Consider the following 13,515-nt stretch of genomic DNA (forward strand, 5'->3'; position numbering starts at 1 on the left):
AGCTGAGCACAACCCCTGCAACAGAATAAGAGTGTTAGAGCTGGCCGTGGCCGGGCCCCTGGAGACTGTCGGAAAGGATGGTTAGAACTTACTGGTCCACTGAAGCCAGCCAGCTGCGTGATCATCAGGCACACGATGGACAGGATGAGCCTGGTGCGGCAGAAGATCCACACAACCCTTCGCAGGGAAGCAGCGTCTGGCCCAACTTCATTCAGCTCTTCTTGCCACAGTCTCTCTAGTCTTAACAAGGGCACACGTCCTCGTTACACGTCTCCCCGGGGGAAAGGCACACCTAGCTCCCCGCCTGCCACCACTTTTTGTCTCCAGGTTTTGCCACCACTCATACAAGTCTCTCCTTTAAAATTATGTACATAGTCTTCACCTTCTGGGAAAAAATACCCTTCCTGGGGAATGACGCATTTACCCTGTATAGGGAGCCTCCCAGGATACAGAAAATGATGAGAGCAAAAGCCTTTGTTTCCACCCAGAAAATGATCCCTGAATGCAATTTGTGAATAAGAACTTCCTTTTTCAGGGGCCCCCAACCCTTTCTGAAGGTTCCTGTGGTAAAATGTAAAGTTGTAAACTAGATTTTAATCATGACAATCAGCTACCACAAAAATGTATTCTGTCACAAGGCAGCAACATAATCTCCCTGCAGACTCAGGAAGAGAAGCGGGGCTGAGAGAGAGAGAGAAAGCCCGTGGTTAAAACAGGATCAAAGGTGAAATAGGAGATAAAGCAAAAGAGCAAAGAGAAAGTCATCCCCAGGCCACCCGCCCTCCACTGGACAGCTCAGCTCTTTAAAGACACAGAGCTGTGGACTTCACACTCCTAGCTCAGGCCCTGCCCACCCGGCATGGGGGAGATGAGGGTGGACCAGAGGCGCCTACCTTCTGCAGTTCACGTCAGAAGACTCGTGCTTGGACAGAGACCACACGTCTTCCATTGACAGCTCCCCCTTCTTGTGGGCCACACGGGCCAGAGAAGAAAGCCACGAAAAAGTCATACAGGAAAAAAGCCCAGCATTGTCCACTGGGTGCTGGTGTCTAAGGAGAGAAAACCAAAATCAAAAAGGTATCAACACGCACGGAGAGGGCAGCCCATGTTTAAAAGACACTGTTTAGTGAACACAGCTCTTGACTAAAGACCGGTCTCCCCAGCTGATCTAATCTTGGCCTGAATGTTCTAAAATAGCTTTGATGGGCTGGGTGCCGTGGCTCATGCCTGTAATCCCAGCACTTTGGGAGGCCGAGGTGGGCAGATCATGAAGTCAGGAGATTGAGACCATCCTGGCCAATATGGTGAAACCCCGTCTCTACTAAAAATACAAAAAATTTAGCTGGGCTTGGTGGTGGTGCACGCCTGTAGTCCCAGCTACTCAGGAGGCTGAGGCAAGAGAATCGCTTGAACCCAGGAGGCGGAGGTTGCAGTGAGCCGAGATCGTGCCACTGGCGACAGAGCAAGACTCCGTCTCAAAAAAAAAAAAAAGAAAAAAGGCCTTTGACGCTTCACTGTCATCACCCAGCAGGGCGTCTTACTTGGAAGTAGTCCGGATGGGCTTCAGAGCACTCAAGCCATGATGGTACTTTCCCTTGGGATGCTCCTCATCCAGGATTCTGAGCTGAGAATGCATGGAGACATCCAGAGAGAGGCCCTCGGCTCGGGCTGCTGTTTCCAAGGCATCTTGGCATTCCAACTGTTCCAGCAGATAGGGAGAAAGGCAAGAGCACAGTTAATACACAGGCGAGAGGCAAATGGAACTGATGAAACAGCTCAAACTGCAACCTGGACTCATCTTAACTGAGAAATTCCAAGCAAGGGTCAGGAGGTTAAACACTAACTTTGTATGATTTGAACCCATTGGGGAACATTAAGCTAGATATTTAAAAATTTTAAACAGTTTTCTCTTTTTTAGCATCTTTAGGTTTTACAGAAAAACTGATCAGATAGTACAGAGTGTTCCCATATACCTCTGTACCTCCCCTGTCCTCCTCATCTGTTTTTCCTATTATTAACATCTTCCATTAGTGTGGTACCTTTGTTACAATTGATGAGCCAATACAGATTCATTATTAACTGAAGTCCATAGGTTACATTAGGGTCCGCTCTTTGTTTTTTTGGGTTTTTTTGAGATAGAGTCTCGCTCTGTCACCCAGGCTGGAGTGCAGTGGCACAATCTCGGCTCACTGCAACCTCCATCTCCCGGGTTCAAGTGATTCTCCTGCCTCAGCCTCCGGAGTAGCTGGGATTACAGGGATATGCCACCACGCCTGGCTAATTTTTGTATTTTTAGTAGAGGTGGGGTTTCACCATGTTGGTCAGGCTGGTTTCGAACTCCTGACCTCATGATCCACCTGCCTCGGCCTCCCAAAGTGCTGGGATTACAGGCATGAGCCACCGTGCCTGGCCCTGATTTTATTTTATTTTATTTTTGAGATGGAGTCTTGCTCTGTTGCCCAGGCCGGAGTGCAGTGGCATGATCTTGGATCACTGCAATCTCAGCCTCCCCGGTTCAAGCAATTCTTGTGTCTCAGCCTCCGAGTAGGGGGGTTACAGGCATGCACCACCATGCCCAGCTAATTTTTATATTTTTAGTAGAGATGGGGTTTCACCATGTTGGCCAGGATGGTCTTGATCTCTTGACCTCGTGATCCGCCCACCTCAGCCTCCCAAAGTGTTGGGATTATAGGTGTGAGCCGCCGCACCCGGCTTATGGACCACTCTTTGTGTTCTATGTTCTAAAATTTACATTTCTATTACCAAATGTTTTATCTTCTGTTTCCCAATATGGATTGAGAGTCAATTATTTCACTACTAACTGCAAATCTGATTGCCCATTTTCTATGACAAAAATTTCCATCAGCCCCAATTAAACAGCCCTGCCATGCAGAAAGAGCCTGGATGTACACGAGCCTTCCCTGTCGCATCAGCAGCAGGGAGAACAGAACGTGAGTTCTCATCCTGGCTGCACAGCTGAAGAGCTCTACACTTCCCTGCAGCATGCAACAAAGGATCTCACGACCTGAAATATAAAGTTACACGTATTTACTAACTAGAAAGCGTATAAATGTTCGTTAATTAGATTAACAAAACTGCATGCAAAAGTGCATTCTAAGTCTGACTGTAGCAGAAGAGGGTGGGTCAAGAATCTAGACACACTTATCCCCCGTTTACTCTAAAAGCAACTCAAACGTTTATGCTTTCCTTTTGTAGAAGCAGAAGCTTCATTTTCCTCAATTTCCTTATCTTCTTTTTCTGTCTTAGCAGTGAAAGTCACATTATTACAAATATTTCCAGCAATTATTGTGAAATAGTAAAAAATAGATCTCAGCTGGGCATGGTGGCTCACGCCTATAATCCTGACACTTTGCAAGGATCGGTTGAGCTCAGGAGTTCAAGACCACCCTGGGCAACACAGCAACACACCATCTCCACAAAAAGTAAAAAAATCAGCCAGGCATGGTGATGCGTGCCTGCAGTACCAGCTACTTGGGAGGTGGAGGCAGGAGGATCACTTCAGCCCAGGAGTTGGAGGCTACAATGAGCTATGATCGCACCACTGCACTCCAGCCTGGGTGACAGAGCAAGACTCTGTCTCTAAAAGAAGGAAACAACAACAACAACAACAACAACAACAACAACAAAAAACAAGGAGAATACATCCCCAAATCAAGAAAAAGTTAACTGGTTTAGCACCTAACACACCAAGCCTTATACGAAGCAGTTGATTTTTATACATCACCTCTTTTCCCACCAAAGAACAGAGGGAGCTTAAACTAACAGAACTGAACAGGTAGAATTTTGTATACAGGGGTCAGCTGGATGCCTGGGCAGATCAAACACAATAGTTTTAGTTCACAGCACAGTTAAGTATCTTTAGATAACTTCTTGGTATTAGGAAAGCACATAGCCCTGCAAAGCACACTCCTTTCCTTTTGTCAAAGGCAAGTCAGACCAGTTTCAAGAGAATAATGGTACAACATGACAGGAGTCAACAAGAAACAAACTCGCTCTTATATGAAGTCTTTATGTATAAGGTCAACACTTAATTTAGTGGTTAGGGACTACGGAACTTGATAATGAACTGAGGACTGCTGAGATTTAAGTATATTACAAAGGTTTTTCTTACCTATAAGCTGCATATAACCACAAGGGGAAGGAAAAAAACTCCTGGATTGAGAAAGGAGAAAGATACACTAAAAATACAAGCACACCTACTTTAAGTGAGTAGAAACTGGGAATCTGTACAGAGTAGGTACAGAATGTTACAGGGACCAACCTTATTTGGATATCCAAAGTTTCAGAAGATGACAAAAGATCTGAAAAATGTCACTTCAAATACATTGCCAAAATGGACTATACGTTGGGCTATAAAGCAAACCTCAACAAATCTCAAGATTGACGTCATGTATACATGCACTCTGACCACTTTAGGATTTAATTAGAGCTCAGTAACAAAGATTTTTAAAATATCTGAATGTTCAGAAATTATGCAATATACTTCTAAGTAATGTAAGCGAAAGAAGACATCAAACAGGCGTGACAATTTGTACCTCTATAATCGCAACTTCTCAGGAGGCTGAGGTGGGAGGATTGCTTGAGCTCAGGAGTTTGAGGCTGCAGTGAACTATGATCTCGCCACTACACTCCAGACTGGGCAACAGAACAAGACTCTATCTCTTTAAATTAATAAATAAAAAGAAGGCATTAAATGGAAACCAGAACATATTCTGTGCTAAACAGTATGAAACTGCAATACATCAACATCTCTGGGATGCCGCTAAAACAGAGAATAAGGTGAGATTTTCATCACTTTCAAAGCATATACGCCTGTAATCCCAGCACTTTGGGAGGCCGAGGCAGGCGGATCATGAGGTCAGGAGATCGAGACCATCCTGGCTAACATGGTGAAACCCCATCTCTACTAAAAAAAAAACACATTAGCCAGGCGCCATGGCAGGCGCCTATAGTCCCAGCTACTCGGGAGGCTGAGGCAGGAGAACAGCATGAACCCGGGAGGCGGAGCTTGCAGTGAGCCAAGATAGCGCCACTGCACTCCGGCCTGGGTGAAAGAGCAAGACTCTGTCTCAAAAAAAAAAAAAAAAAAAAAAAAAAAAAAAAAAAAGAAGAAAAAGAGAAAAATCAATGCTTTAAGCTACAGGTTGACAAACATTTTCTGTAAAAGGCCAGAGGTAAATATTTTAAGTTTTGTGGGCTAAGAGGCAAAATCAAAGATATTAAGTATGTACTCCTATTACAAGAGAAAACAAATCTCCACAAAATGTTGACACAATTCAGATTATAATAACTGAGTACAATTTTTTGTAATACAGGTCTACTGATGAGAAGAATGAAATTCTTTTATGGGGGAATAACATTTCACTTAACTGGCGTTTAAAATAGTTTTCCCTTTCATCAAAATTGATTGCAAATCTTCATCTATGAATGCTGATTTGCAATGAGATTCTACAATTCCACTTTTGCAAATGTCTTCATGAAGGTACTGCCGGACTGGGTGCAGTGGCTCACACCTGTAAGCCCAGCACTTTGGGAGGCCAAGGCAGGCAGACTCCTCAGGTCAGGAGTCTGAGACCAGCCTGGTCAACATGGTGAATCCCCATCTCTACTAAAAATACAAAAATTGGCAGGGTGTGGTGGCACACACCTGTAGTCCCAGATACTTGGGAGGCTGAGGTAGGAGGATCTCTTGAACCAGGGAGGCAGAGATTGCAGTGAGTTAAGATTGTGCCACTGCACTCCAGCCTGGGAGACAGAGCAAGACCCTGTCTCAAAAAAAAAAAAACAAACCAAAAAACAAACAAACAAAAAATCAAAGACAAGAACTTCCAAATACTGAGCTAAATCCAGGAATATACACTTTTAATTGAGCCTTTTATCTCATGGAAGACATTATAGAATTCTATTAGATTCCTCTCTTGACATTTACCTTTATCATGTCATTACACTGCAGATTAATCACTTTCAATGGAAAGTTACGTGGAAGCGACTAAATGCCACAGTTAAATGGATTATTTCTATGTGGCAAAATATATATAACATAAAATTTGCCATTTTAAGTGTATAGAATTCAGAGGCATTAATTATATTCACAATACTATACAACCATTGCCACTATTTCCAAAATACATGGATCTTGAAATATGGAAATTTGCTTCATACATCATCGAGGTCTAAAAAAGGCTGCTAGAACTGTAATTTCGGTTTGAAAAATATATCCACTACAAATTTGTACTGGAATGGAGATCTCACTTTTTTTTTTTTTTTTTGAGACAGCATCTCGCTCTGTCACCCAGGCTGGAGTGCAGTGGCGCAATCTTGGCTCACTGCCATCTCTGCTTCCCGGGTTCCAGCAATTCTCTTGCCTCAGCCTCCCAAGTAGCTAGGATTACAAATGCCCACCACCACACCCGTCTAATTTTTGTATTTTTAGTAGAGATGCCATTTTGCCCAGGCTAGTCTCAAACTCCTGACTTCAAGTGGAGATCTCACTTCTTGTTTAACTTTTGACAGCACAACAAGTATATAAAGCAGCTTGACATTATTTATGATTCAAATATTAGTTGTCATTGAAATTACTTGACCACAGTACCATTTTACATTCCCACTAGCAATGGATGAGAAATCTAGTTTCCCCATATCCTCACCAGTGCTTGGTATTGGCATTTTTCCCCCACAAGACAGAGTCTTGCTCTGTCGCCCAGACTGGCGTGCAGTGGTGCAATCTCGGGTCACTGCAACCTCCGCCTCCCAGGTTCAAGCAATTCTCCTGCCTCAGCCTCCTGAGTTGCTGGGATTACAGATGCCTGCCACCATGCCTGGCTAATTTTTCTATTTTTAGTAGAGACGGGGTTTCACCATGTTGGTCAGGCTGGTCTCGAACTCCTGACCTAGTGATCCGCCTGCCTTGGCCTCCCAAAGTGCTGGGATTACAGGCATGAGCCACCGCGTCTGGCCAGTTATTGGCATTATATTTTATTTTAGCCATTCTAATAGGTGTGGTATGGTATCTTATTGTGGTTTTAATTTGTACTATCCTACTGGTGAACGAATAATGTTTAACATCTGTACTTATATGTCACCCCTACATTCTTTTTGCTGAAGTGTCTGTTCAAGTCTTTTGCCCATTTTCTATTTTTTTTTTTTTTTTTTTAAGACAAGGTCTTGCTCTGTTGCCCAGGCTGGGAGTGCAACGGCGTGATCATGGCTCATTGCAGCCTTGAACTCCCAGGCTCAAGTGATCCTCCCACCTCCCAAGTAGCTGGGACTATGGGCACGTGCCACCACACCCAGCTAATTATTTTTATTTTGTGGAGACAGCACTATGTTGCCCAGGCCAGTCTTGAACTCCTGGGCTCAAGCGATCCTCCCACCTTGACCTCCCAAAGTGCTGAAATTACAGCTTATTTTCTAAGTGAATTTTTATTATTATTATTGAGTTTAGCAAGTTCCTTATATATTCTGGATTAAAGTTCTTTGTCATATGATTTGCAAATATTTTCTCCCATTTTATGGCCATGTTTCATCCTCCTAATTAGGGCCATTTATGAAGCAAAAGTTTGTAATTTTGAAGTCTAATTTACCAATTTTTTCTTTTACAATTGTGCTTTTAGTGCCATGCCTAAGAACTCTTCTTTCAACCCCCAAGTCATGAAGATTTTCTCCTATGTGCTCTCTTAAAAGTTTTATAGTTTTACATTTTATATTTAAATCTATGGTTCATTTTCAGTTAGTTTTTGTATAAAGTGTAAGGTTTCCATAAAGGTTCACTTTTTTGCCTACAGATGTCCAATTGTTCTAATACCATGTGTTGAAAAGATTACCATTTCTCCAGTAAGGTGCTCTGCACTTATGTCGAAAAGTTGGCCATGCCCGTGTGAGTCTATTTCTAGACTCTATTTCATTGATCTATTTGTCTATCCCTACACTGATACTACTGACTTGATTACTGTAGCTATAAACTGTCTTAAAATTGGATAGTGTGATGCCTTCAACTTTATCCTTCCTTTTCAAAATTGTTTTAGCTATTCTAGTACTTTTGCTTTTCCAGGTGAACCAAGTTCAAGAGTTAGAAGGGTTTTATAAACATCTTTTGATGTTTGAGAAGCATCAGAAGAGGAAAACTTGGCATGCAATCCATCAGTATGTTTACATGAGCATGGCATATTAGCATTAATAGGAAACCAGAATCTTCACAGATTTCATCCATTCTTTCCACAAATAACTTACCAAGTGCCTCCTATCTGTAAGACTATTCCAGATGGGGGGAACCAAAAAAATGCCAATTCCTATGTGTATAACACACTAATTTCATTTTCTTCATTTCTAAAATGCCTAGTGACAGTTTTCACTAAAACCTATTCATAGAAAAGTAAATGGACTTAATAATATTTTTAAAATCCTCTGATTGCAAGGTTTTTGTTCCTTTTACTATATATAACTATGTCACGTTACACCACCTCCTAGGTAGTAAGTTACTTTCTGTATTGGAAAACATCAAATTCAAAGGCTCTTTTTAAAAAGATTCAAATGAAAGCTGCCAGGCAAGCCTTCATTCCCCAGGTTTCTCATGAGTACTGCAGTGGCACTACTGATGGCAGAGACTTGGGGCTCTCCTGCTGCCTTTGGTTTTAGAACAAGGCACTCAGTGCAATTTTATCCTGACAAACCCCCATAAAAGTGGCTGAAATAGCACTAATCTCAGAATTCTCATGTAACAAAGCATGGAGTAGAAATTCTCACAGTAAGAGGATGGAAAAGTCTATACTGTTGATCGAAAAGAATCAAACCTTGCTACTCTAAGCAATGAACTTTCCAAGTCACATCCTGTCGCTGCTATTCTTTCCTAAACGTTTTCCCAAATTGTCAATCTTGTTGTCATATCTTTACACATTGCCCAAGTCAGGAAAATGAAATATCTGACAGAAATACAGGATATGATACAGGATCTTCTCCTTTGAAGAACCACTGTCCCCCTCCATATCTGCACCTACCTCCTTCAGAGACAGGTCTCTCAAAACAATAAGCAACAGATATTCAGCTGTTGGCAAGAACTCTCAAATGTTAACATGAAAAATAAATAAAAAATAAAAACAAGAGAAAATAATTCTCTTACTCCAACAAAACTATTTTTTCTTATGGCCTTAAAGTATGAAGATCTCCATACGCAGAATTTTCCCACAGCTGGAAGCCATAGTAAATACAGTGATTTCAAACATGAATTTTAGAAGACAGATACAGATTTAAGCTTCAGTTTACTCATTTTTACAATGGTACATGCACCTATCACATAGGGATGAGAGGAACTAATGGGATAATTAAAAGTGCTTAGCAAAATATTGGGTATATAATAAACATTCAATACATGTTAGCTATATTATCCCAATTTACCTAGCCAATAAATTTAGGGTCTGTCTCAACTATTTCTTCTTTCCTTTAGTTTTCCCTGACTCTTTCGAGGTCAGGGAACTTATTTCCTTCCTCCTATGTCTTCCCTGTACCTACACCACCACAGCAGGATGCTTCTGGTAAGAGCTCCTAGAGGGCAAGCTGTCTTCCTCTTGTTTGCATCCCTGGCCTCTGGCATAGTGGAGAGTTTGGCACCCAGTATTCAAATGTCAACGAAAACACCTGCAAAATACCTTTACCTTACATTCTACATATCATCAATTAATGCTACATGATGTACCACTGAGGTGATCTTACCCATTCCACTTCTGTTTAGATTCTCTAGCTGTTTTGCTTATTATTATTTTTGTCTGGGACAGGATTTTGCTCTGTCACCCAGGCTGGAATGCAGTGGCACAATCACAGCTCACTGCGGCTTTGACCTCCCTGGCTCAAGCAATCTCCCACCTCAGCCTCCATAGTAGCTGGGACTGCAGGCATGTACTACCACCATGTCTGGCTAATTTTTTTATTTTTTTGTAGAGACGGGTTCTATGTTGCCAAGGCTGGTCTTGAGCTGGGCTCAAGCAATCAATCCTCCATTCTTGGCCTCTGAAAGTGCTGGGATTACAGGTGTGAGTCACCACACCCAGCTTTTGCTTATTATTAATAGTATAATATACAATTATAGTTTTATTTTTCTCCTTCCGGATTACTTAGGATAAATTCTATCATTGGGGTTACAGGATTTAAAAAATGTAGCTCCTAGCAATTAGACTTCTACCCAGTTTGCCCTAATTAACTTTATTACAGGATGTGCTCCAGTATTATTGCAAAAGAGAATTGCTATTAACTTTGGTACTTTCACTTCTATTTTGTGGACCTCAGGTTGTCTTGACATTAGCAAGAAATAAAGTAAGCTATAGCAATCTTCCTTGTGTACAGCCAAATCTCACGACTAGTATGCATTTATAAAGGCAAGCTTTTCACTTAAAGGTAATTAAGAAAATTTATACAAATTTATAACAAACCAACATAGCATGTACTATGTGCCAGATACTGTTTTAAATGGTTTACAGATATTAGCTAATTTAATCCTCATAACAACCCTCTCAGGCAGGTATTAGTATCCCCGTTTTACAGCTAAGGAAACTGAGGCATACCGATGTTCGGTCACAGCAGGGATTTCAATCCAGCCTTGAGCTAAGGCTTTTAATCACTATGCTATGGGCCTGTCAAAAAAAACAGAAAAACAAAACCAAGCAAATAAACCATAACTGTACGAAATGATCCCAGGTATACCTCATAAACGGCTCTTCTTTCTTCCCCAGGGTGAATACCAGATTAAGATAAACAATGACTCAGGGCCAGGCATAGTGGCTCACGCCTGTAATCCCAGCATTTTGGAAGGCTGAGGTGGGCGGATCACCTGAGGTCAGGAGTTTGAGACCAGCCTGGCCAATATGGTGAAACCTCATCTCTACTAAAAATACAAAAATTAGCCGGGCATGGTGGCACATACCTGTAGTCCCAGCTACTCGGGAGGGTGAGGCAGAAGAATTGCTTGAACCTGGGAGGTGCAGGTTGCAGTGAGCAGAGATCGCGCCACTGAACCCCAGCCTGGGTGACAGAGGGAGACTGTCTCAAAAAAAAAAAAAAAAAAAGAAACATAAAATAACAGCATCTTTATACTAACCTGCCAGTAACTGCACAGATGTCTCCCACTTGTAACTAACTATATGCTTGGATGGCTAACTTCTCTTCCTCTCTAGGCTTCCTAAAAAAGCTCACATGGCCGAGCATGCCAGGAAAAAAAAAGTATGTCTATTTAAAGGTAAAAATAAATATTTTCTACCACAGTTAACATTCCATAAAGTGAGTTATCAACATTCTAAGGTTGAATGGATTAAAAATGGCAATGAACCAAGAGAAAAGACTTAATATATTCAAGCTATAAGGGCTTACTATACAGAAGCATAAATAATATAACAAGGTAGGGAATCATGAATCAGTGAATATTGTTGGGACAAATAAATACCAGATTGGGCCAGGTGCAGTGGCTCACACCTGTAACCTCAGCACTGGGAGGCCAAAGTGGGAGGATCGTTTGAGCCCAGGAGTTCGAGACCAGCCTGGGCAACAAAGTGAGAACCCATCTACATACAACATTTTTTAAAACTAGCTGGGCATGGTGGTGCACACCTGTGGTCCAGCTACATGAGAAGCTAAGGCGGGAGGATCCCTTGATCCTGGTAGGTCGAGGGTACAGTGAGCCATGATTGCACCTCTGCACCCCAGCCTGGGTGACAGAGACAGTCACTCACATCTTACCTACTACCTACCTTCCTACCAACTAACCAGATTGGAGATGAATTAATTGAGATTCAGGTTTCACATCATACATTAATCCATCTGGAATTAACCTCCCAAAAATTACATTAAAAATGATGACATAAATTATATTAGCATACTTAGTCCAGCTATGATGGGGGACAGCCTCCATTTACCCCCAACAAGCAGAAATGTATCAAAGGGAAGAGAGGTTCAAACATGAAAAGGAAACTTTTTTGCGTAAGGAAATTAGCATTAAGAGAAGGGAAGATAAAGCTAAAGAAGTGACCAAGTGGCTGGGCGCGGCGGCTCACACCTATAATCCTAGCACTTTAGGAGGCTCACACCTATAATCCCAGCACTTTGGGAGGCTGAGGTGGGCAGATCGCTTGAGCCCAGGAGCTTGAGACCAGCCTGGGCAACATGATGAAACCCTGTCTGTACAAAAAAATACAAAAAAGGTACACCGTTAGCCCCAGCTACTAAGGAAGCTGAGGTGGGAGGATCGCTTGAGCCAGGACCATCGGGCTGCAGTGAGCCAAGATCATGCCACTGCACTCCAGCCTGGGTGACAGACTGAGACCCTGTCTCTAAATAAATAAATAAATAAACAAATAAATAAATAAAAATAAGTAACCAAGTAACTAACATAATAATATATTTCAAGTAGTGGACTTATACTGAAAAAGTAAAATACAGTATTTTTTTCATCCACTCATTCAACTAGTCCTTACTGAGGGCCTGCTATGTGCCAGGCACCGTTCTAGATACAGGAGAGAACACACAGACCCAACGTCACCAATCGAGAAATACAAATTAAATTTAAGATACAACCATATATGCCTTAAAAGAGATAAAATCTAATATGGAAAAGAAAATGCAATATGGAAAGGAGGGAAATATAGACAAACATACACGGTCTGAACATTAAACTGATTTTTAATATGCTACCAGCAGGGAGGCAGGAGAGCAAACTGGTAATATGTAATACTGCATACTCTGTGTCTCCATAATTTTACTGCATAAAGGAAAATCTTCCAAAGGAAAAAACCATGAAACCCAACAGCTTACAGGGATCTAAATGCTTAATACAAAATCAATGGCTAAACTACAGTAGATCAACACTCTAGCTCAGCACTGTCCAACAGAAATATAATGCAAGCTGCAAATGTAAGCCACATAATGTAATTTAAATTTTTCTAGTAGCCACATTTAAAAAGTAAAAAGTGGGCAGGGTGCAGTGGCTTATGCCTGTAATCACAACACTTTGGGAGGCTGAGGTGGGAGGACGGCCTCAGGCCAGGAGTTTGAGACTAGTCTGTGTAACCCTCCAAGACCCCATCACTACAAAAAATTTAAAAGTTAGCCAGGCATGGTGGCATGAGATTGTAGACCTAGCCACTCAGGAGGCTGAGGCAGGAGGATCACAGGAGCCCAGGTGTTTGACGCTGCAGTGAGCCATGATCATGCCACCGCACTACAGTCTGGGTGACAGAGTGAGACTCTGACTCTAAAAATAAAAAGTAAAAGGTAAATTAATTTAAATAATATATTTCATTTAACCCAATAAAAAGTATTATCTTTTTTAACATATAATCAGTGTGAAAAATTATTAGGTATTTTACAAACGAGGTATTTCTTTTTTCGTACTAAGTCTCTGAAATCAGGTATTTTATGCTTACAGCACATCTCAGTTCAGACTGGCCACAGGTCAAATGCTTAATAACCACAATAGTACTGTGTCGCACGGTGCAGCCCAGGAGTTCACAAGTGAGG

The 13,515-nt window shown here is 41.8% G+C and overlaps 1 protein-coding gene across 2 annotated transcripts in view; it reads right to left on the reverse strand.

Moving 5' to 3' along the window:
- Positions 1 to 13,515, reverse strand: part of ABCC5 (ATP binding cassette subfamily C member 5) — a 96,476-nt gene that overhangs the window by 66,520 nt on the left and 16,441 nt on the right. For both annotated transcript variants that reach the window (XM_030822888.1, XM_030822890.1), the window contains exons 3-5: positions 1,542 to 1,699; positions 894 to 1,049; positions 93 to 240 (exon numbers count right to left, since the gene is read on the reverse strand). In XM_030822888.1, the coding sequence (XP_030678748.1) occupies positions 93 to 240; positions 894 to 1,049; positions 1,542 to 1,699 (462 nt within the window). The remainder of the gene's footprint in view (positions 1 to 92; positions 241 to 893; positions 1,050 to 1,541; positions 1,700 to 13,515) is intronic.

Source organism: Nomascus leucogenys, chromosome 11 (assembly GCF_006542625.1).
Source record: "Nomascus leucogenys isolate Asia chromosome 11, Asia_NLE_v1, whole genome shotgun sequence".
Lineage (NCBI taxonomy): Eukaryota > Metazoa > Chordata > Mammalia > Primates > Hylobatidae > Nomascus > Nomascus leucogenys.